At 41.5% G+C, this 26,100-nt stretch overlaps 1 protein-coding gene across 1 annotated transcript in view; it reads right to left on the bottom strand.

Annotated features, from left to right (window-relative positions):
* Ints9 (integrator complex subunit 9) overlaps window positions 1-26,100 on the bottom strand; it is a 92,597-nt gene that overhangs the window by 58,236 nt on the left and 8,261 nt on the right. Inside the window, exon 2 of the mRNA XM_021181570.3 lies at window positions 1,673-1,800. Within this exon, the coding sequence (XP_021037229.1) occupies window positions 1,673-1,800 (128 nt within the window). The remainder of the gene's footprint in view (window positions 1-1,672; window positions 1,801-26,100) is intronic.

Raw genomic sequence — 26,100 nt, 5'->3', positions numbered from 1 at the left:
TACAATAATTTAACTGTGACACTTTAATAATTAAAAGCCTCTGTGCAGGTCAGGCAGCATGGGCTCCAAGGAGGAGAGTGATTCATTCGCAAAGCCAAATGTTTTCTGGGCTGCTATTACAGGCCAAGATTTGGTCTAAGTGCTGAGGACGCAGTGGAAACAAAATTCCCGTCCTTATAAAACATCTTCAGTAGAGGAGAAAGTTAATATGCATATGTGAAGTAATGTAACAGGAAGAGCTATAAACATAAAGCGGGGTAAGGGGACAGGGAGGGAACACTGGATATACTTATTCTAAGCAGATGTGCCCCTAAGTTTCCAGCCTGAGTGACAGGAGACACTTGTACTGTCTGGCCAATTCTGGTTTCAGTAGTCAAATTCATGAGCCTACACAGCAGGTGCCTCCTGTGTAGAAACCTTCATGGTATTTAAAGAAAGGTAGTTATCATAGAACATTGGTGGGTTTTCATCTCGAGTAGAGGCAGTCTCCAGCTGTGCACTGCCTTTCTCTGTACACACTTCACGCTCTCTGAGGGTAAGGAATCAGCTCTGTGACATACGTCAGTAACCCTGGTCCCACATAGGACAGATTTTTAATAAACACCAAAATAATGAAGACGTTGTTCTATATGGGGAAAAAGGACAACAGTGTCCATCTCTTTAAATAAGTAACCTGCCAGCTAAGTAAATAAGCATCTCCCCCAGTCTTGGATAATACCTGTATTTAAAGTGCTGAGTATAGTTATCAGCGAATCCCATCAACTCTGTATAAAACGTAATCTGAAATTATCTGTGACCTTGTTCCCATAGCCCTTTGTTACACATTTTATTTCTGATTTTCTTAGATGGTCCCTGGGTGGTTGTGTGAATAACCACTGTACTTGGTGCTGTCTTCAGGAAGGACTGAGATTAACTAGATGGCTTACTCAGTTTGCTGTTCTCGTAAACTCTTCAATTTGTTTCACATTGCTTTTCCATCTCGTTTCTTATATGTGGCTTTTTTTTTTTTTTTTTTTTTTTGGTGTGAGCATATTTGATAAAAGTCACTTTTCTTACAAATTGCTCTAAGTAGGAACGACATGAGTAACCAGTTTCTTAAAATCTTAGTTTAGTGTTAACAATGCTGTTTATAGGAGCAAGGCAATCTAGGTGACTTAAGACATGGACTGGGGAGACACACAGGTATATGCATATGCACACACACGCATGCACCCATACACAGAGACAGACATAGACAGACAGACACCCCCCTCCCCCAAATTGACTAATACGAAAACAATGCACAGAGAAGAAACACCAGCCTCTATTCCATCAGGACCCTGAAAAGGCAGTTAAATGATCCTAAAACTCAATTCTGGGGCTCATCAGCTCGTCATTTGTTAGCTTGTACACGAATTAGGAAGACAGATGAAATATACATGACCCCAGTTACACCGAGCAGTTGCAGAAACATTTTGCAGAGGCCCAGAAGAGTTGGAATAAAGGAGTCAATCAATAAATCAATAGAGCACTCTCAACCAACACATCCAAAGGAAATGATTTTCATAGAGCAGTTTTCAGGGGGTGAAGCAGGAATATGAGACAAAACACACTATCAGTAATGTTTATACTAATGAGTCCCATTCTTCAGGGAACTAAAGCTCATTTTCTCGCAGAACGCATCAGCACATACCTTTGAACAAGAGGCAAAGGGAGGAAATTGAGGGTGGAAGTCATGTCCAGCCCGCAGTCCAACATAATAGTAGTGGATTTGAATTTGAGTACGTTGCATGGTAAAGTTGGGTGCCCTGACAGGCAATACTGGAAAAAACAAACAAACAATCAGTTATAGAAACAGCCTAGGAAGTAAAGTAAGTAAAAGCAGTCATCTTTTCCTTTAAGAACAGTGTGTGACTCAGCTAGCCTTCTATGGGACATCATCTTTTCCCATAAGAACAGTGTATGAGCTCTGCTAGCCTTCTATGTGATGTCATCTTCTCCAAAGAGGACAGTGTGTGGACTCATATAGCCTTCTGTGTGACATCATTTTCCCAGGACAATATGTGAGCTCAACTAGCCTTCTATGAGATATCACCTTCTCTCTTAAGAACAGTGTGACTCAGCTAGCCTTCTATATGACATCATCTTCTCCCTTAAGAACAGAGTGTGAGCTCAGCTAGCGTTGTGTGTGACATCAATGTGTGACTCAGCTAGCCTTCTATGTGATATCATCTTAACAGTGTGTGAACTCAGCTAGCCTTCTCCTGTGTGACATCTTCCATAAGAACAGTGTGTGAGTTCAGCTATCTTCTTTTGTGATGTCACCTCTCCCATTATAAGGGCAGCATGTATACTCAGCTAACCTTCCATGTGACGTCCTTTTCTCTTGTTAAGCTCTAATTACTTGTAAAACACTCAACAGTCTCAGATCCTAACAGTTTGGGATAGGTCACAGTTGTTCAAAGCACATGCTTCAGGCATGTTGTACCCGTCCGCCTATGAGCTCACAGATCCCGACTATCCCTCTGCACCCAAGTGCTGCTTGCGACTGGGAATGGACAATGAAACTCATTGAGTCCTCAAACTATGTTTGAGTTTCTCTACCTTTAAATAGTGGCTTTTCTAGAAGAGAAAATTGTTGCAGAATACACATCAGAGAGGGGATTCATATCTAGAATATCTATGGAACTGCAAAAATTAAACAACAAATAATTTGGTCAGTGGGCTAATAAATTTAGCAAAGACTTATTTATTTATTTTTTCTTTCCGAGATAGGGTTTCTCTGTAGCCTTGGCTGTCCTGGAACTCACTCTGTAGACCAGGCTGGCCTCGAACTCAGAGATCCACCTGACTCTGCCTCCCAAGTGCTGGGATTAAAGGCATGCGCCACCACTGCCTATCTAGCAGAGACTTCTAAAAGAAGAAATACAAGTGACCAATACACATTTTAAAAAGTGTTCAACATATTCAGCTATCAGGGAAAAACAAATTAAAATGATTCTGGATTCTATCACACCCTAGGCAGAATGACTCTTGTTAAGGAAACAGGCTGAGGATGGCAGCGTCTGCCTGCAGTCCCAGCACTCGGAGGCAGACACATGAGAAATAACACAAATCTGAGGCCAGCTACGCTTCTTATTACAGCACAGCCTAAAACAATAAAATAAAGTAAAAGCCCAAACAAAGATGACAACAAGTGCTGGTGGCAGTGTGAGGAGGGGCATGTAAACTGGCACAGGTGGTATGGAGAATTCAAAAACCTAAATGCCATACGAGTCAGGTATGCCACTCCTGGGCATAGAGGTGAAGGACCTGAAGTCAATCATAAGCCACAGAGATACTCACACCTGGTTTTACTGCTGCCATATTTACAACAGCTAAAAACCTAGAACCAGAGTAAATACCCAACAAGAGATGAATGGATAAAAAATGTGGTACAGATGGGCCATGAAATTTTATTTAGCTGTAAGGGAAAAAGAAATCACAGAATTAACAGGAAAATGGACAGACTTGGAGATCTTGAGGGAGCAGGAGAGGGCAGAGAAATAAATGTTATATGAAGTGGAATTAGGGACTACATGGGGGAAGAAGAAGAGGGCCAGTAAGGGGGAAAGGAGTGTGAGGAAGGCAATGGGGAAGAGTTTGGGTAACAAAATATAAAGGCATTTACCCATGAAAACACCCAAATGAAATCCATTCCCCAGGCTTCGAAAAGACAATGCCCTGACCTGAAAGCCCATGCCCTTCTCACTGTGAACAGAAGGATGCATGATACACTGAAACTTTTCTGTGCGGGGAGTACTCTGTCAGCACTGTGTGTGCCTGCGTTTGTGGGAGCTTTCCTCAGTTGCTCTCCACTTTACTTTTTTGAGACAGAGTCTCTCACTGAGGCTGAGGCTCACGGATTTGGCTAGGCTGGCTAGGCAGCAAGCTGACCTGGCCAGGATCTCCCATCTCTGTCTACACAGCACTCAGATTACAGATGAATATTACCATAACCTTACCTGGGGATATGAGTGCAGCTCCTTATGTTTGTAGGATACATATTTTATGGGCTGAGCCATTTGCCCAAGATCCATCTGCCATCTTCAAGAAGGAGTAAAAGATCTCTCCTTGACTGACTCATGTCAAGTAGAGAAGCTTCCTCTGAACGGCAAGCCATCTCTTAGTCCTTTCTCACCTAACACCAGGACAAGCCAGAGCGATTTCACGCCTAGCTCCCCACAGCCACCCATTTAGTGGAAACAATAGTCTGCTTTTTTCTCAGTTGGTTTGGGAAGTTGGAGCACAAGCTCATGTGCTCATCTATCTGGGCAGAACAGTTTTATGCCACCCCAACAAATGTTACAATGAACCCAAAACTTGGAGCAGCCAGTTTGTTCTAGTCCTAGTCAGCTTGCTTTATTCACAAGCTGTCTTTCTTATTTTCCGACTGTGTTAACAAAATACCATGACCAAGGCAACTTATTAAGATGGAGTTTACAGTTTCAGAGGATTAGAGTCCAAGCCATCATGGCAAGGCAGCAAACAGGTAGGGAAGGCGCTGGAGCAGTAGTTGAGAGCTTACACCCTGGGACATAGCCAGGAGTCAACTAGAGCTAACGGGGAAAGGTTCAGGCTTTTGAAATCTCCTCTAGTGCCACACCTCCTTCAACAAGGACCTATCTTGCAATCCTTACCAAACAGTTTCAGAGACTGGGGGCCGAGTAACCAGACATATGAGCTCCTGGGGTCCAGTCGCATTCAAAGCATCACATAAGGCACACTTGATTTCCTCACTTTCACTTCTACGGTGTCTGCTTCCTTCAATAAGGTACTCTAGCAAGGCATGTGAGTGCAAGTGTTCAGTGTACCTGAGAAAGGTGACTGTCCCTGTTCCCATTTGCCTAATTTCCAAGGACAAGGAAACTGCATGTTTCAGAAGAAGTGACATATATGATGAGGTCTTCCTGCCTCCCAGAATGTATTGATCATCATGGATCACCTTCACAGAGACAGTGCTGGCCAAAGGTTCCTCCAGCCAGTAGAGGAGGCATACCCCAGATCACGCAGGGATGACTGTTTCCAGAGATGCTCTCTGATCACAGCACAGCCAACCCATAGGAAGGCTTACAAGACAAAACCATAAAAGCCCAAGTCAGCATGGAACTTTACTTTTAAAATATACAACTATGTTACAAAACTCTTCAAAGGTAGAGGAAAGAGAAGTATTAAAGTCATAACTGTCTATTTAAGTATTTCCTTTCACTTTATGTAAAAGATGAAGGTAGTGTATGCATATACTGTATACACAGATTTACATGCAGGCAGAACACAGAAATTAAAATTTTGAAGGTAAAATTTATTATAAAATTTGGATGCTGCTTTTAAAACTCATGATGACTGTTTTTCTCATCTCTGCCACATGACATTTCATGTTCATTGGTTATGCAAATATATCACTAGCCAGCAAATCTTTCCCTTCTAACTGAACACCTAAGTTTGCACAGGCACTCAGTTATAAATATGGCTGTGCTGATCACATGGTGTTGGAGGTTTTTTCCATACTGGACTGATTCTTTCATGCATTCTCAGAAGTGGTATTAACTAGGTCAAAGAGTACAAGCATTTTATGGCTCTTAAAATCTGCTGCCAACATGCTTTCCATAAAGCACTGTGCCTGTTTACATCACTGTTAACAACTCAGCTTTGTTCTGCTGCTGCTACATTGCAATCTATACCACCTGTATCCTACAGTCTCACCAAAATGCCCATAGAACCACTGCAGTAGCCATCTAAAGGCAATTAAATGGTACCTAGCAAGAAAAGTCAACGATTTGTTAAGTGGCTTTAGTTTTGAGGTTGTTTGATAAAATTATATAAGGCTGGAGTTTTGTATGATAGGTTACTTCAACTCAAATGCTGCTCAATTTTGTTATTAACATGTGATTTTCTGAGGACTAAGTCCCCTCATCTATAATAGAGTTGTAAGATCTAAGTGAACGGAAGGAGTACCTGTCACATTCACTCTTAGCCGCCCTAGTTACAGCGGCATCAAGGTGGTCAGTGGAGAAGGCCTGCTAACAATGGCATTTACTTGTGCCTTAGGCATCTGTGACTCTCTTGAGACTAGGTAGTCTTATTGGTTTATGATTTTAGAATACAAAGACTCAGGACTTTCACGACTATCTGGAATCAACTGTCAGCCGCTCTCCTTTGGGGTGTTGTATCTATCTCATTCTTTGCATTTCTCTTTCTGGAATATCTACAGAAGGGATGCTGCGACGTTTTATCTTACCCTGTCCCTCAAACTCAACTGCTTTGTTTTCTTTCCATACAGTATACCTTATGTCTTTTTCTCAGATTTATTTTGTTTTGCATTATCAAATCTGCTGTTGATCAGTGGGTTAAACTGATGTGTTCTCTCTCTCTCTCTCACACACACACACACACACACACACACACACACACACACACACACACACACACACTGTAAAAGCCCTTTTCAGTACCACTGTTTCCTTTTCACACCTCTCCTATGTATACCACGGTCTCAGTCTTTTTAGATGTTTGGTCATTTCACAACTAACATTAGTATTATTTTTGGTGTCTCCAGTGACCTCACAACCATCTGAAGTCTCTCTCTGGGAATCCTACTGATTCTAACTTGAGAGAGACTTCACTACTTCTTACCATCTTAATGTTTTGATAGTTCATTTGGTGGGGATTTTCTTTATCTATGGGCCTGGGCAGATCATTATTTTGAAACAATTTTCATATTTATTTCTTAACCTGAATGCCTGCAACATGTAGGGGAACAACCAAAACAGACTTTCCTCTCTCTCAAATCACTGGTCTAAGTCCTCATGAGACAACATTCCTTAACAGCCCAATGATTAAGCAAACAGAAGTTTCCAGTAGTCCTTTTGTATATAACCTAGGGAGGTTATATACAAAACCTAGGTAGGTTATATACAAAACCTTGTGTTTAGAATATTATATCTATTACTAACAAGACTAAATCCCATTAAGACCTTAAATGTCAGCAAATGTAATGCTTTCAAAATGACAACCAGGTAGCTTTACCTACTCAAGACAATCTCCTACAAGTCTTCCAGAATGGTAGGAAATGCTAAGAATTGCATAAAAAGAAACACGACTTATGAAGTTGGCAGCTGTGATCATATGGCAAGCTAGATTTCAACTAACTGGCTCTGGGCAAGTGTGCCATTTGCAGATGAACGGGGCACAAAGGACCCCATGGTCTCCATTCCATGCTGGACGTGGAGAAAAGGATCCCCAAGAGATCTGAATCTTTTTAAACAGTAGTGTGCTCTAAAAGGCCTTACACTGAGTTGGTAAAGATGCTGGGTTGGAAAGTTAGAAAGAAGGAGATCAGCAGGAGTGGGAGGGGGCAAAACAGAGAGGGGTGAATATGATTGAAATAACATTGTGCACATGTATGGAAATGTAACGATGAAACTCATCCTGTATAGTTAATACATGCTGAGAGACAGAGACAGAGAGAGACAGAGAGAAGTGCCAAGCTCTTTGACTGGTGTGGTGGCAACTGTAATCTAAGCACTGGAGAGATCGAGGTGAGAGGGTCCCAAGTTCAAAAGGTCGGCTACAGTGGTGTTGTAGGCCACTTTAGGTTTCACCAAGACCCAATCAACCACCCACCTCTTACAACTCACTAAGGTATAAATGACACAACAAGAAGTACAAAGATTTAAACAGGGACTCATTGAAGAGGACACTGGTCAGTAAATAAAATGTCAATCAACAGTGAGCCTTAGAAAGATACTGCTGGCCGGAATTCAGGGCAACAACTGGAAATCTGCACGCGCTGTTGACTTGTCCTCACTGTATGCCGATGGCTCATCAGCCTCACTGTCTGGATGTAAGAGCATCAGCTCATGCATTCAGAGTGGTGGGTATCTGGCTTGCACTTGAGAGCAGTGTGGTACAGAAACTCCACACATTTTCTATGATTATGAATAACGCTGCTGTACATGTCTACACGCAGGTTTCTGAAGGAGCCTACCTCGGCATAGAATGTCTCTGCAGCAAATAGGTATTGCCAGTGATATTAAAGACATGTTTAAGTTTTTAAACTTTCTTCCAAAGTAACACACAAAGCAGCGGTTGTTACTGCTGGGCTGCCTCACAGCACTAAGCAACACCACGTGACCTGCATACGGAGAGTGGTTCTTACTCTGTCTCTGCGGCGGTGTTGCCCTGAGTAGAAGCCAAAAATTCTTTAGGCTTCAAATTTCTCAGTGCACAAATGAGATTTAACTAAATCTTTTCTTAGGTTTTTTTTTTTTTTTTTAAATACAAAGATGCTTTTTGAAAATTATTCTATCCATGTACTTATACAATGAACACACTGGGAGGAATTCCATTACTTAAGCCTTGGTGATTTTTTTTTTAATAGAAACTGAGTTCTGCAGGGGCTTATAAGCTTTTCTCCACTCCAGCTCCACTCCAGCAAAGCACCTGTCACTGCTCTCAGTAACAGCAGTTCACAAGGAGACCCTTTATGTCCCAGCAAGGATGCACAGGACTCTTGCTGTAGCAGGGAAATGGGGAGGGCACCCTCTTTTAAGAAACCCTACCTTATTCTTTGCCACCCTGAGCCACTGAGCTAAATGTGCTAATCTGGAACTATGACACCCCTACTAAAAAAATTTGGGGCCAGGCTCTCTAGTCAGAGACTTCTTTAAATATATTGCAATTTTATTTGTTAATCTTCTATTTTCTTCCACTTTTTAGCTTGATTCCATGTTATAGAACTGTTAAATGTGCCAATCATGTTCACAGTCAAAGTAACTACACAACTGAGTAAGATAAGAAGGGCAGAGAGTCTATAGCAAACGTGTAAAAAAAATCTGTAATATAAATAGTAAAAGCATTTTCAGGCTGGAGGGCGACTAGGTACCACACATAGCTGAGTTTGTGACACCTGGGGTTCTCACTCCTTTGGACTCTAGTCCTGTGCCTTGCACTTCCAAGAAAACAAGTCAAGATTCAAAGAGAAGTTTTTATAAAGCAATACCCCAGAGGTTCTTTTATCCTTGAGAAGAGTTTTTGCTATCCTAGGTTTTTTGTTATTCCAGATGAATTTGCAGATTGCACTTTCTAATTCGTTGAAGAATTGATTTGGAATTTTGATGGGGATTGCATTGAATCTGTAGATTGCTTTTGGCAAGATAGCCATTTTTACAATGTTGATCCTGCCAATCCATGAGCATGGGAGATCTTTCCATCTTCTGAGATCTTCTATAATTTCTTTCTTCAGAGACTTGAAGTTTTTATTATACAGATCTTTCGCTTCCTTAGTTAGAGTCACGCCAAGATATTTTATAGTATTTGTGACTATTGAGAAGGGTGTTGTTTCCCTAATTTCTTTCTCAGCCTGTTTATTCTTTGTGTAGAGAAAGGCCATTGATTTGTTTGAGTTAATTTTATATCCAGCTACTTCACCGAAGCTGTTTATCAGGCTTAGGAGTTCTCTGGTGGAATTTTTAGGGTCACTTATATATACTATCATATCATCTGCAAAAAGTGATATTTTGACTTCATCTTTTCCAATTTGTATCCCTTTGATCTCCTTTTGTTGTCGAATTGCTCTGGCTAGGACTTCAAGTACAATGTTGAATAGGTATGGAGAAAGTGGACAGCCTTGTCTAGTCCCTGATTTTAGAGGGATTGCTTCAAGCTTCTCACCATTTACTTTGATGTTGGCTACTGGTTTGCTGTAGATTGCTTTTATCATGTTTAGGTATGGGCCTTGAATTCCTGATCTTTCCAAGACTTTTATCATGAATGGGTGTTGGATCTTGTCAAATGCTTTTTCCGCATCTAACGAGATGACCATGTGGTTTTTGTCTTTGAGTTTGTTTATATACTGGATTACGTTGATGGATTTCCGTATATTGAACCATCCCTGCATCCCTGGGATGAAACCTACTTGGTCAGGATGGATGATTGTTTTGATGTGTTCTTGGATTCGGTTAGCAAGAACTTTATTGAGGATTTTTGCATCAATATTCATAAGGGATATTGGTCTGAAGTTTTCTATCTTTGTTGGGTCTTTTTGTGGTTTAGGTATCAGAGTAATTGTGGCTTCATAGAATGAGTTGGGTAGAGTACCTTCTGTTTCTATTTTGTGGAATAGTTTGTGAAGAACTGGGATTAGATCTTCTTTGAAGGTCTGATAGAACTCTGCACTAAACCCATCTGGTCCTGGGCTTTTTTTAGTTGGGAGACTATTAATGACTGCTTCTATTTCTTTGGGGGATATAGGGCTGTTTAGATCATTAACCTGATCTTGATTCAACTTTGGTACCTGGTATCTGTCTAGGAACTTCTCCATTTCATCCAGGTTCTCCAGTTTTGTTGAGTATAGCCTTTGGTAGAAGGATCTGATGGTGTTTTGGATGTCTTCAGGATCTGTTGTTATGTCTCCTTTTTCATTTCTGATTTTGTTAATTAGGATGCTTTCCCTGTGCCCTCTAGTGAGTCTGGCTAAGGGTTTATCTATCTTGTTGATTTTCTCAAAGAACCAGCTCCTTGATTGGTTGATTCTTTGAATAGTTTTTCTTGTTTCCACTTGGTTGATTTCGCCCCTGAGTTTGATTATTTCCTGCTGTCTACTCCTCTTGGGTGAATTTGCTTCCTTTTGTTCTAGTGCTTTTAGGTGTGTTGTCAAGCTGCTAATGTGTGCTCTCTCTAGTTTCCTTTTGGAGGCACTCAGAGCTATGAGTTTTCCTCTTAGAAATGCTTTCATTGCGTCCCATAAGTTTGGGTATGTTGTGGCTTCATTTTCATTGAACTCTAAAAAGTCCTTAATTTCTTTCTTTATTCCTTCCTTGACCAAGGTATCATTGAGAAGAGTGTTGTTCAGTTTCCACGTGAAGGTTGGCTTTCTATTATTTATTTTGTTATTGAAGATCAGCCTTAGTCCATGGTGATCTGATAGGATGCATGGGACAATTTCAATATTTTTGTATCTGTTGAGGCCTGTTTTGTGACCAATTATGTGGTCAATTTTGGAGAAGGTACCATGAGGTGCTGAGAAGAAGGTATATCCTTTTGTTTTAGGATAGAATGTTCTGTAGATATCTGCCAGATCCATTTGATTCATAATTTCTCTTAGTTTCTCTGTGTCCCTGTTTAGTTTCTGTTTCCATGATCTGTCCATTGGTGAAAGTGGTGTGTTGAAGTCTCCCACTATTATTGTATGAGGTGCAATGTGAGCAATTGTGATAAAAACTGCATGGTACTGGTATAGTGACAGACAAATAGACCAATGGAATAGAATTGAAGACCCAGAAATGAACCCACACACCTATGGTCACTTGATCTTCGACAAGGGAGCTTAAAAACATCCAGTGGAAGAAAGACAGCATTTTCAACAAATGGTGCTAGCACAACTGGTTGTTAACATGTAGAAGAATGCGAATCGATCCATTCCTATCTCCTTGTACTAAGGTCAAGTCTAAGTGGATCAAGGAACTTCACATAAAACCAGAGACACTGAAACTTATAGAGGAGAAAGTGGGGAAAAGCCTTGAAGATATGGGCACAGGGGAAAAATTCCTGAATAGAACAGTAATGGCTTGTGCTGTAAGATCGAGAATTGACAAGTGGGACCTCATGAAACTACAAAGCTTCTGCAAGGCTAAAGACACCATCAATAAGACAAAAAAACCACCAACAGATTGGGAAAGGATCTTCACCTATCCTAAATCAGATAAGGGACTAATATCCAATATATATAAAGAACTCAAGAAGGTGGACTCCAGAAAGTCAAATAACCCCATTAAAAAATGGGGCTCAGAACTGAACAAAGAATTCTCACCTGAGGAATACCGAATGGCAGAGAAACACCTGAAAAAATGTTCAACATCCTTAATCATCAGGGAAATGCAAATCAAAACAACCCTGAGATTCCACCTCACACCAGTCAGAATGGCTAAGATCAAAAATTCAGGTGACAGCAGATGCTGGCAAGGATGTGGAGAAAGAGGAACACTCCTCCATTGTTGGTGGGATTGCAAGCTTGTACAACCACTCTGGAAATCAGTTTGGCGGTTCCTCAGAAAATTGGACATAGTACTACCGGAGGATCCAGCAATACCTCTCCTGGGCATATATCCAGAAGATGTCCCAACCGGTAAAAAGGACACATGCTCCACTATGTTCATAGCAGCCCTATTTATAATAGCCAGAAGCTGGAAAGAACCCAGATGTCCCTCAACAGAGGAATGGATACAGAAATTATGGTACATTTACACAATGGAGTACTACTCAGCTATTAAAAAGAATGAATTTATGAAATTCCTAGCCAAATGGATGGACCTGGAGGGCATCATCTTGAGTGAAGTAACACAATCACAAAAGAACTCACACAATATGTATTCACTGATAAGTGGATATTAGCCCAAAACTTAGGATACCCAAGATATAAGATACAATTTACTAAACGCATGAAACTCAAGAAGAATGAAGACCAAAGTGTGGACACTGTGCACCTTCTTAGAATTGGGAACAAAACACCCAGGGAAGGAGTTACAGAGACAAAGTTCATAGCTGTGATGAAAGGATGGACCATTTAGAGACTGCTGTATCCAGGGATCCGTCCCATAATCAGCTTCTAAACGCTGACACCATTGCATACACTAGCAAGATTTTGCTGAAAGGACCCAAATATAGCTGTCTCTTGTGAGACGATGCCGGGGCCTAGCAAACACAGGAGTGGATGTTCACAGTCAGCTATTGGATGTATCACAGGGCTCCCAATGGAGAAGCTAGAGAAAGTACCCAAGGAGCTAAAGGGATCTGCAACCCTATTGTTTGAACAACATGATGTACTAACCAGAACCCCGGAGCTCTTGTCTCTAGCTGCATATGTATCGAAAGATGGCCTAGTCGGCCATCAATGGAAAGAGAGGCCCATTGGACTTGCAAACTTTATATGCCCCAATATAGGGGAATGCCAGGGCCAAAAGAATGGGAATGGGTGGGTAGGGAAGTGGGGGGCGCTATGGGGGACTTTTGGGATAGCATTGGAAATGTAATTGAGGAAAATATGTAATAAAAATATTAAAAATCAAAAAAACAAAACAAAAAAACAAAACAAAAAAAAAATAAAATAAAGCAATACCCCAGTCAAGAGATGCTCAGAAGGGGTAGAAATGCTCACAGTGAACAATAATGGCTGAAAGAAGTAATACAGGTCAGAGTTGGCTGGGGATTGTAGGCTGTCTGGCACCAGAGAGTGATAAATATGAAGAAGTAGTTAGAATAGATGAGAAAAGTTCAGACCTATGCATGTGACTATTTATGCAAAAGGAAGCAAATTACCCCATTTCTCCCTATCTCTAATTCTTAAATAATCCCCCATCCTATACATCCATTTAGTTCTCTTTTCCCCCCTCCTATTTGTCTTAGTGATATAGCCTAAGAGACAATGCTTCAGTAAGCTATCTTAGTTTGTGGAGAGGAAAAAAAAAAATCAAAATGTGGTAAATGCTAAAGCGTTCCAAACTTACGATAAAGCACACTAAAATGCACAACTGACCCTGGACTGCTCAAAGCACTGCCTTTCCCGTGAGGATGGCGACTCTTCCCAGTTTCTGTTTCCATAGCAATGAAGGCATAGCGCACAGCTTGAAAGGATGCAGTCTGTGGGCTGAGGACACAATAGTAAGTATGTTGGGGGCCATCAAGACGAGCTTTAGAGTTCATGGAACACAGCCCACCAGTTAGCATAACCATGATGGGTGTGCCTTGCTCAGAGAGGCAGAGGAACTAGGACTGTGTGTCCTGTTACTTTAGCGGTCACCATGTCCATCCTAATCTATGAACTGTATAAAAACTCTAAGAGGGTTTCCAGCTCCTTCTGGGCAGTGTCAGTGGCACTTACAGTAATAGTGATTGATCTATTCCATTGCTGCTGGAGCAGATGAATGATTCAACCACCACCCTCAAAAAGAATGTAGAGATGTGGATTGTTTCTAACACCCACCACCCTTAGAAAGAATTTGGAGATGTGAATTGTTAGTGAAGTCAGGTTAAGAAGTTTTTGTTAGTGGCTCCGATATAGAAAATCTTAGGGAACAACTAACCATTTAGAAAGGCACACTTCTGATTACTGAATGAGGGATATTTTTGAGGTCAGGGAGGAGGAGCAATGGCAGCCCGACTAGCATGGCTGACCGGCTTGTTCTTCTAAGGCTGGGCTGCTGATCAAGGTGATGATTAATTTCTTGTACCCAGTTTTGCCTTCAGCTTCCTAATAAAAGAAAATAAATTGATAACGAGTAGGTATGCATGCTGAGGATTTAAAGTAGAAATGACTGGGTCTTTTCTTTTTTCTTTATAAAAGTTTAGATTTGTGATACTTTTAAGATTTTTTATAAGATTACTTTTTAAGATAAATAATAAAATAATTGATCCTTTCTTTGTGACTGCAAATCCCAGCCTGCCAGTAAGAGAAAGGAGCTGAGAAAGTTACCTTGCTCGCTTACCCTTTATTAATCTATAACAAGTTGCTTAGTTATGAACATGTGTGGGTTCTTGGGAATTATTATTTTTTATCCATTTTATTATTTGGGGGTATCAGGGAACAAGTTTTTTTCTTACATATATTCATTATAATTGTTCACTTAAAGAAAAATAGAATGTAACTACATATTGATTTTTGAACTGCTTGAAAGATTTTGCTGGGATATATAAGCTGTAAGAGAAAAAATAAAGTTGTAGCTTTGCTTCACCCACCAGGTGTTGTCTGTGTCTGTGTGTTCCCTCGCCCTTGTCGCCGGCCCTACAGCCCCAGAGGGAAGGGCTAGTTTTATTCCCCCTGAGAAAAGTCTGCCAAGTGATCAATCACTAATGCCCCACCCTGCCTCAATTTACCTACCAGGTCAAAGTTGGACTTTGACACAAGTGTGCTTGCTTTGAACACTGGGTGTCAGGGTTCTAGCAATTCTACAGCTACAATGCTTTTATTTCTGTGAGACAGACAGGATCTCTGAGCAAATTCTTGCTATTTCAGCATAAAACATAACAAAACAAAACAAAAAAAACCCAACCAACCAAACAAACAAAAAAACAAAATATTCCAAGCTGGCACCATCCCAGAATCCTACAACATACTTCTTATTTCTGTACTTCTGACTATTTCCTTTAAACATCAGCCACTTTTTGTGGTTGGTTTGTAAAAGAAGAGAAAAAAAGCAGGCATAGGGCATTTGTGTCTGTAACTCAGGCCCTCAGGAAGCTGAGGTAGAAGGACTGCTGTGAGTGAATGAAGCCAGCCTGGGCTACATAGTAAGAGCTTCCTCAAGTAAACAAACTAAGAGTGGGCAAGACAGCTTATAGGGTAAATATACCTGCTCCGGAGTCTGACAACTTGAGTTAGTCCCAGAGCCCAGAACCTACCTACTGGGAAGTAAACTGTGTTCAGTGGTCAGTGTCAGAGTGAATGCTCAGTGCCACTCTGACATACTCACAGCTAACTAGACTCAAAACGAAAAGCTCTTCACAGTGACACTTGTCACCTCGTGAAGGTTCATCTTGATCTTCAACTTCAAGGGCTTTAGAAACACTTAGAAGACAAACTGCTGGCATGTCCATGAGGGTGCTTCCAGAGAGATTTACCTGTTGTGGCAGGATTATTTTATGGCTAGTGTTCACTACTGAATAAAAAAGAGAGAGCAGCCGGGCGTGGTGGCGCACGCCTTTAATCCCAGCACTCAGAAGGCAAAGGCAGGCGGATTTCTGAGTTCGAGGCCAGCCTGGTCTACAAAGTGAGTTCCAGGATAGCCAGGGCCATACAGAGAAACCCTGTCTCGAAACCCCCCCCCCCAAAAGGAGAGATCTGTTTACATTAGGATTGCAAATCTAAGGTGTGATTGTGGGTATCTGGAACAGAGACTGTATTTGCTAGTCTCACTTGTAATCAGACATAGCCATGAAAATAAATCTCAGCCAAGGGAAACCAAAGTGGTACATGCACTTTAAGAATTCATCCACAGGAGAGGGCATGCCTTTCTTTGCCTCCACCCCTTTCTTGTTGGCTAGGATAAAGATATAATGAGCAGCCAGATGTACTGGAACATGAAGATGAAGTCACATGTTGAACCATGCTAGCAGGAACCTGGACCCGCTACACCAACCCCGAACTATTCATCTCTGCACCTGGTTTACACAGGAGGGTTGTAAGTATCTGTTCTGTAAGTCAGTGGTAAGACTTTCCGTCACTCAGGCTCAATCTGTTAACTGAGTCAGACTTTGGGTGATTTACACTGAGAATCAGTCCATCAGCCTATTAGTGCTCCAGTATATCAAAGTGTTAGTCACTGGTTACAAAGGATTACAGGTGATTTCTCTTTCTTTATATTTCTCAATTATACCCCCCAAAATAAAAACCCATTTACAGTAGTGTTTATTGATTTTTTTAATAGAGTTATTTTTGTTTCCAGAAAAGCTCTTAAAAATTTACACACTAGGTGTAGAGACGGTTCAGTGGTTAAGAACACTGGCTATTCCTGTGAAGCACTGTATTCAGTTTCCAACATCCATCTGACAGCTCACAACCATCTGTACCTTCAGTTTCAGAAGATCCAATGACCTTTTCTGACCTTCATAATGACCTGGCATGCATGTGGTGCACATACATATAATGGAGACAAGAACATAAAACACAAACACATAAAATAAGTAAGTCTAAAAAAATTACATGTGGGCTGGAGAGATGGCTCAGTGGTTAAGAGCACTGACTGTTCTTCCAGAGGTCCTAAGTTCAATTTCCCAGCAATCACATGGTGGCTCACAACCATCCGTAATGGGATCTGATGAACCCTTCTGGCATGTGTCTGAAGACAGCTACAGTGTACTTGTATAAATAATAATAAATACATTTACATGTTAGTCAAATATTCTTTTGATTCTTCCCCGAGGAGAAAGTTTAATCCAGTGGGTTTCTCTGGACAGAACCCTGCTGGCCTTGCTGCAGCTTTGCACCGGGTCTCAGCAGCTGGCCCAACCCAGAAGGCGTTTTAGCAGATTGAATTTTCCGGGGGCCCCTAGGGAACCCAACATGAAGACGACAATCCCCAAAGCAGCATGTCAGTCCTCTGTAGAGCTCAAGATATAGGCAGGGGACCTTAGGCTTTGTGTCGCTTAAGCCAATAATACCAGTTTCATACTTCAAAAACTTCGGGCCAACATCATGCTGAGTAAAGGGATAGACACAAATGGGAAATATGGTGTAGCTCTCCTCAAACGAGGTTGAGAGCAGGCAAACAGCACTGATATTCACCAGAGTTGGGACAGCTGCAGGGATAGGGAGTGGGTGAGGCTGTTGGCTGAGAGAGGGACAAGTCTGACAGACATCTCTTCCACTTTAGTCTCATGTGCATACATAGGTGCATACACAGGTTAAAACTCACGCACTGTGTGTATGATTGCAGATGGGGCTAGTTTTGCTGTGTGAAAATTTTCGCTAAAAGCAACACATTCTGTACTTGTAGTCCCCAGGCAGCTGAGTCAGGAGTACCAGGTCGAGGACAGGTTCACCTACAGAGTGAGTTCAAGGTCAGTGAATGTGGCATCTCCTTCTTAGTTAAGGTTACACTGCTGCTGGCTTTTACAGTTTCAGAGGTTGAGTACATTAGTATCATGACAGGAAGCATGGCAGCGTGCAGACAGACATGATGCTGGGGAAGAAGCCAACAGTTCTATATTTTGATCTGAAGGCAGCCAGGAGGAGACTGGATTTGTTTCACACTGGACAGAGCTTGAGCATATATATGACCTCAAAGCCCCACCACCTCAAATAAGGCCACACCTTCTAATAGTGCCACTCTACAGCCAAGCATTCAAACACATGTGTCTATAGGGCCGTACCTGTTCAAACCACTATAATCCCCATCAAAATGCTATGTCACAAAACCAAACCAGGAGCCAGTGAGCACGGCTCAGTGAGTAAAGGTATTTGCCATGCAAGGCTGACAACCTGAGTTCTATCTCTGAAGCTCACAAGAGGTGGAAGGAGAGAAAGAGCCAAGGCCACAGAGTTACCTGGGACCTTTCCATGTACCTCACAGCACATGCACCACTCTCCACACCCGCCCACCCCATGGGATAATAACAACAACGATGATGATGATAATAACTAAACCAGGACACAGCAACCTCACAGCGCGCTGAACACAGTATCACACTGGTTAGTCATTCATCGGTTGATGGTTCTGATGATATTCAAGCTATTTATTGAGTCTGGAAGAATGGAGTCTTCCCACCCATCCCTGAGTTTGTCAACAAAGACAAAAGCCAAGGAATTATTAGCGTTGGTCTCTCCTTCCTGAATTCCAGACTCTTCTCCTAGTCTAGCCATCAGCTAGTCTTACTGCTTCTCAGGATGCCTTTGCCTTCTGCTTCTGAGGCCCCCGTGAAGCAGCTGGCAGAGCCTTGGTTCTAGACAGGTAGTTCCAACTTTGGGCTTGCTCTGATGCATTGCTAAGCTGCAACTCTTCATGCCCTGATTACATGCTGTTTCCCAAAACACTTTCTGTACCTGCAGCCAGTCAGACCTTTTCCTCTGCAGTCCAAAGTTTTTAATTGTATACAAAGTGGTTCTTACTCCTGTCTTAAGATTTCCAAAGAGATGAAGTTAAAGTCTTCACATGTTCAAAATTTGTACTTTTAAGACGTCCTTGAAACGTTCCATGGAAAAGAAAATCCCTATTCTGTCAGCATTTAGACTACCAAGTTTGTGTAAAAGCCCTACAGCTGTTACTAAACACTAAATCTCACTTGCTAGCTCCCTTCCTATAGTTCCTGGGTCATAAGTCTGTCCACTCTCACTCATTACAGTAACTGCTGCTAGCCAAACTCACAACCTTTCAGATGTTAATAACATGGAATGAAAATGATATTCCACAATAATGAGCTATAAGTACGACATGCAATGCTGCGAGGAGCAAGAACCAGTTGGCTGTACTTGCCCATCAGGGGAGAAATGAACACCTTGTGTGTCCATCCTGTTTACCTTTCAGCCCATCCATCAATCACATGCTGGAATAGTACACTTTGTCTGCAGGCGATTGGTGCGTCCCACACCACTAACAGTGCTGCTCACAAGGCAGGCTCAGTATTCACTCAGTAACACTCACTAGACTGTCCCAGACAGCCAGACAATGGGTTTTTGCTACTGCCTGTCTTGCTGGTAGTTACAGATCATTGCTCTGAAACAGTGTCTTCTTCCTACTGGAGCTTGAATCAAATCCCCTTTAAGATAAATAAGCTGCCAGGTGGGCCTGGCTCTGAGCCCCCTTTTGTTCCCATAACAATTTTTTAAGCATGCAAATGGCAATTATGTTTATTTTAACGGGCTATCTGTTTACATTTCTTGCCTTGATAGGGCCTGTCTCTGGAGAGAGAGCTATTTCTGGCTGCTGTTTTTTGAGGAAACTTTGCCATTTCTTTTGAGGTCACAGAAGTCTTATTATTTCTGTGAGTCGGCTGAGAGTCACCTAGGATTTCAAGCTGTAAAATCCATTGTTTACTTAAAACTCTGGAAATGGCTTACAAGATATAATTAACTGCCTAGGGCAAACAATCAAACACAAATAGATCTTTCCTGCAAAAAATAACATATTGTTAGACCATGTGAAAGAGTTTCATTTTAGTAATGTCTAGAAAATTCTTCAACAGGAAAGTAGCTAGCTGTAGGACATAAATTATTCAAGAAATTCAGTCCAAAGTCAGCATCAAGGTGATGTGTTGATAAGGCAGGACCACTCACACCAGAAACAGGATGGAGATGCCTACGACCATCATCAACCCAAACCACTGCACATGCGTACAAATGCAGCTACATACGATGGAAAGGAAGTCTGAAGAAAGGTGAGCTACAAAGATATACTGAAGAAATTTCATAAAACCCAACAGCACAAATAGTAAAACAAAACTAACAAGGGTGTGTGTGTCTTATGTATGTGGGAAAAGATTCCAATTCCGTAACAAGAGCAACACCCAGTATTTAGGGCTGGCTGGAGAGACGGCTCACTGGGGAAAAGCACTCACTGTACAGATGCGTGGGCCTGAGGCCAGACATTCCGCACCCTTGTAAATCCCTGGCTGTGGCTGCCTAGGCACCTACAAGAGGCTGCCAGCTTAGTCCCAGGGTCAGTGAGACAGCACATGCACCCCACATACATGTGAGCAAATGTCACCTGAGTGTGTGCGACACACACACACACACACACACACACACACACACACACGAGAGAGAGAGAGAGAGAGAGAGAGAGAGAGAGAGCGCCGAGAGAGAACTTAGATATGTATTTTAAAGGAAAAGCCCTACTAGGAAGAAGTTTTAAAATACAATAAGGAGGCAGTACAATGATTTAAGTAAAAGAAAAGACAATAATTTAAAAAAAATATTAAGCCAGACAGTGGTAGTAGATGCCTTTAATCCACTTTAATTCAGGAGAGGCAGATCTCCCTCCTGTTCAAGGCCAGTTCATGGCCAGCCTGGTCTTCAGAGTGAGTTCAAGACAGCCAAGCCAGGGTTGCACAGACAAAGCTTGTCTCAAAAAACCAAACATTTACACATATATATGTAAATATATTTTCCCATATTACTCTAATTATCTCTTTAAAATTTAATAAGTTAACCTGGTTGCAAAAATCGCACAAAAGATTTTAATGGAAACAAATCATTCTAAGTTTGTAAGAAAGTGAAAGGTTTCTATTTTATAGAACATGTGATGTTTGGCATGCTCTGGAGTTCTGGAGAAGCAAGATGAGGAAGTAAAATACAGACGTTTCGGCCTGAGCCCAACAAGTCAAACAGTGTACAGCTGGAGAGCAACTAGACCTGGTGGGATGGAAATGAACGAGCTTGCAAACACACACAGGTGTGCTGGCGAACACGAGAAGGCCCTCAGATTACAGTCAGGTCAATGTACCATGTTTTCACTTTTTAGTCAGGAAAAAAAACAATTTTGCTGCAAACACTGAAGCGGTAGGTAGAAGGGAAGGTGCTGGCAAGAGCTAGCTACAGGCTAAGTGCCACAGCTCTAACTATGCCTTCAGGAAACCAAAATACAAAGTGTTTGTTAAAAGTATTTCTAAAAATACTTGAAAGGCACATTGAAAACATTTCATAGTTTAGAACTAAAGAAAACAAAAAGTCCTTGAATGTTGTTACATCCAGATTTTTGTTTATTAGGTACGAGCATTCGGTTCTAAATCTCTTCTTCAAACAGGGTTTCATATAGCCCGGGGTTGCCTCGAACTCACTACTCAGCAGCACAAGATGAACCTTTGAGCCTCCTGCCTCTACCTCCAGAGTGCTGGAATCAAAGGCATGTGCCACCATGTACCATTGTTATAGAAACAGATAGGAAAAGAGCTGTCCATTTCTAACTCATGGCAAAACATGTCACATAAAATATCAATACAGCTGGGCAGTGGTGGTGCACGCCTTTAATCCCAGAACTTGGGAGGCAGAGGCGGACAGATTTCTGAGTTTGAGACCAGCCTGGTCTACAAGAATGAGTTCAAGGACAGCCAGGACTACACAGAGAAACCCTGTCTGGGGAAAAAAAAAAAAAACCCCAATAAATAAATAAAATAAATACTATCATCATTTATCTTAAAAAAAAAAGATTTTAATTATATTTATGTACATAAGCCCACAGACTATCTCCAAGGACACTCAAGAAACCAAAGACAAGTTGTTTTGGGGAATGGGATAGAGTAGCAGAGTATGAGGGAATATTCATATGCATGCATATGTACATATTTAAACACTTATTTACCTTTTTGTTATATGTATGAGTGCTTTGCCTGCATTTATGATGGCGTCCATACCTGGTGCCCACAGAGGCCAGGAGAAGGCCTTGGGTCTTTTGGAACCTGAGGCAGTAAAGTGATTTAAGAAAAGACAAGATTTCTTGTCCTTGGGCTCAATAATTTAAAGAAATCCTCAGCCAGACAGTAGTGGTACGTGCCTTTAATCCCAGTTCTCAGGAGGTACTGGCAGGCCCATCTCTGTGAGTTCAAGACTGATGTAGGTGCTAGAAACTGAACTCAGGTCTTCTGTAAGCACACCGACTGTTCCTAAGCACTAAGCCATCGCTTCAGCCTCAAGGGAATTGGTCTGGCTTTTGATTCTTCAGAGGAGGCTTTATGTTGCCTAGGCCTGGACTAAAACTGACCTTGTAGCTCAGGATGACCTTGAGTTTCTAAGCCTCCTGTCCTCACTTGGCTTCTGGGATAACACTGTGCCACCACACCAGTCCAGACAGAGCCTTGTCAATTTTGTTATGACATTTTTACAAATTCAGTTTGTTTCCAAAACAATGTGCATGCACTACAAAATACAAAAATGTGCACACAGGAAGTATTAGCATAAATCATTAGGGAAATGCAAATCAGAACTACCAGATATAGGATGGCTATCTCTATAACATCAGCTCAGATTGAAAATGAGTATTGACAAGAATGTGGAGAAACCAGAAGCCTTGTACATTCCTGGTGAGATGATAAAAGGGTGCAGGTACAGCTAACCATGAGCATACTACAGAGATTCCTAAATACATTAAATAAAAAATTCTGGGTGATTTAACAATTTAATCTCTGAGTACATATTGAAAACAAAAACAATACACAAGCAAACTGAAAATAAGGACTTGAACAGGTATTTGTATTCAGTGTCTGAAGTAGTCAAAAGGTCTGATTAAACCAAATATCGTCTATATTACAGAACATTCCTCAACCTTTAAGAAGGAAATTCTGACATGTATGATAACATGGAAGAGTCCTGTAAACACTGCTGAGTGATCTAAGCCAGTGAGAATGTGCACACTGAATGACTACTGAAGAGGTACCTACAACAGCCAGATTCACAGGGACAGAAAGGACAATGACTGAGAACCAGAGGCCAAGGGGAGTGGGAAGTGGGTAATTCAATGTGTATAATCTAAGAACATTCTAGAAATGTATGGTTAGTGTTGTAGAACAATGTGAATGTGTTTCATGCCATTGCATTGTTTGCTGAAAAGCAGTTAAATGGTTCATTTAAATTGCACATGCTTTGCTACAACTTAGACAACTGTGCACAAAGACTTAAGAGTAAGTGAAGTGGGACATGTTGATTAAAATCTTCCCCCAGCTGGGCATGGAGGTGAAAGCAGCCAGACATAAAAGGCTACAGTAACCGGGCATGGTAGCACACACGCCTTTAATCCCAGCACTTGGGAGGCAGAGGCAGGAGGATTTCTGAGTTCCAGGCCAGCCTGGTCTACAGAGTGAGTTCCAGTGCAGCCAGAGTTATACAGAGAAATCCTGTCTCGAAAAACCAAACCAAACCAAACCAAACCAAACCAAACCAAACCAAACCAAACCAAACCAAAAAGGCTACGGTATACAAACCAATTCATATGAAAAGGCTAGGAGTAAACCTTCAGCAACAGAGTAATTAGAGGCTGCATGGGCCCTGTGGGTTGACAGATAAGAGATCTTTTTGGAGAAATTGTGAATAACTGTAAATTCACTAAAAAAAAAAAAAACCCAATATATTTGACTCTTTAAATGCATGTGTTCATGATACATAATATCTCAATAAAACCGTCTGAACTATAAAAGATAGGAAAACACTATCCTTTGTTAAAACTACCATTTTATACCTCTATTTCCATATATTGGGGGGAAAAAAAACGTTGGAAGGAATCTTTAACTAGAAGGTCCAATTATACCACATTAGCTCCTCTCCTGCTGCTGAGGTACACACCCTACAAAGGCAACTTAAGGGAGACTAGGCTTATTTTGGCCATTGTTCAAGGTACAAACCATTATGACAGGGAATTTATGGCAACATGAACTTAAAGTAGCTGTTGTATTGTATTGACAATCAGGATTGGAGAGGGACAAATTTATTCTTACTAATGTTCAGGTGGTTTTTCCTGTTTTATACAGCCCTGACTCATGGTCTACCCTTAGTGAGCAAGGCTTCCCTTTCTATTAACATAATACAATCTCTCAAAGGCATGCCCAGAGGCCCATCTTGAAGAACCAGTTTGCCTCCATTTTAGGCTTAAAAGCCATCATATAGTAAAGACAAACTAGGTTTATTCCTGTTTCCTGTCCCAGGAATGGAAACCCTGTTTTGTCTATGATGCCCTGTTGTTAGGATTGAGTCTTTGTTTCAGGAGGTCGGTACAACTACTGAAAGACCCACAACGTGAGGACTCCCTCACGTTCTGACTCAGGAGAGGCGACACCCCAAAATCACCCACAAGAAACGATCTTGCTGCAACTGCAAGAGGATTTTTATTCGAGAGCGTTCTCGGGCCCATGGTCATACACCACGCAGGGGTAGAGGACCATGGCGCGCTGAGTAGCTGAGTAAGGGGGTATTTAAAGGAAGAAACCACAATTCATGGAGGTGGGGAGGGCGTTGTTGGAAAATACCAAAAATACCAGTTAAGAGTCACAAGGAAGTATAAAGTCACAAGTGTCAGGTTATCTCTCAAGACAGTTTCTAAGAGCCCCTAACAATCTAAGAGCCCCTAAAGATAGCACATTTGCATTGCAGGTTCCAGTAATGGTCAGGGTGCCATTCTTTGAATTGAACCCAGGAAGCGGGTAGGTGGAGGAATGTCTCTATCTGTTTTATGACCAGTACCTGGAGCACTAAGCCACAAAGGCTACACTCCCAAGCCTGGGCCCAAAAGCCTCGAATTTTGTTTTTACTTTGCTATACTTTTTTAATACTTCTTCACTACCTTACTATGCTTATGGTCTGTTCCCGTAACCCTGCCTATTTTGCTTACCAAATCCCCCAAATTTGTAAACCCTATGCCCCAGAGCTATAAAACTCTTGTGCACACCTTTAATCCTAGCATTTGGGAGGATCTCTGTGAGTTCAAGGTCAGCCTAATCTACAAAGGAACAGCCAGGACAGTTACACAGAGAAACTCGGTTTCCAAAAACTAAACCAAACCAAACCAAACCAAACCCAAACTCCAAAACAAACAAAACCCAACAACAACAACAACAGCAGCAACAATAACCTCTTGCATTCCTCACATCTAATACATATAACGCTGATCTCTCAAACCCCTACTACCTTAGGAAGAGACAGACTTCGTACAAGAATAAAAAAGCTTGCTTTAATTAATTTGGCCATGATAATATGGATTGGTAGTCTTTCTCCTCTAATCTTTGGGATTAGCAATCTTGTAGGTGATTTTAGATACTATCAAGCTGACAAAAGATACAATCATCACGTGTGCTTCTTTTATTTTAACAAAAAGGAACATACAGATAAATTGTACTTAGGAAAAGACAGTATCTGCTTAAGCCATAAGTCTGAAATTTTGATATGTCAGACATTTTGTTATAAACTTTCTCCATTCCTTTATAAACATGAATGATCAAAAAAATAACTACTGTAAGAGCAAAAAGGGGCATTGATTTCACAATTTGTATTGAAGAGATGCTTTTGTGAATGTCGTCTGACCAACTATCCATCTTTGAGGAAGCTAAAGTTCACTTAGTTGTGACTTCAATGAACATAAACATTTGCTGCCTTAAAGAAGGCATGGACATAGAGCCCTATATGGTGATCTAAACTTGTTTTTCTCACAGTAAGTTCTTCATCTTGGTCAATGAACATCCTGAGGCCCTGGGGTTGACTCTTCTCTTACAAGTTTTTTTCTAGTGGCCGAAGAGCTGGCTTAGTAGTTAAGAGAACTTGTTCTTGCAAAGGATGACTGTTTTATTCCCCAAACTCAGGACTGTCTGTAACTCAAATTCCAGTGGACCTGACGCCCTCTTCTGACCTCATTGGGCACGACGAATGAAGTTGGTACACGTGTTGTGGCCCTTTGCAAACCCCAAAAGACCACCAGGAAACCAACTCTGATGCCATCGCACAGGGTCTTTTTATTCAAGCTCCAGCTTGGGCCCCAACTGTCTCTGAAGCAGCAGGATGGGAAGGTGAAGCCCCAGACCAGCTTCAGGCAAGCATTTATAGAGGTGAGCAAACAGTCAAGTGGGTTTCTAGCCTAGCACACATCTGAGTGGTGGGCTGTTATGGAATTGTGTTGCCCT

The sequence above is a fragment of the Mus caroli genome, unplaced genomic scaffold (assembly GCF_978045245.1).
Source record: "Mus caroli unplaced genomic scaffold, Mus_caroli_1 scaffold_12, whole genome shotgun sequence".
Taxonomy (NCBI): Eukaryota; Metazoa; Chordata; class Mammalia; order Rodentia; family Muridae; genus Mus; species Mus caroli.
Note: the sequence above shows the minus strand (reverse complement) of the source record. Positions and strands in the feature narration are given on the sequence as shown.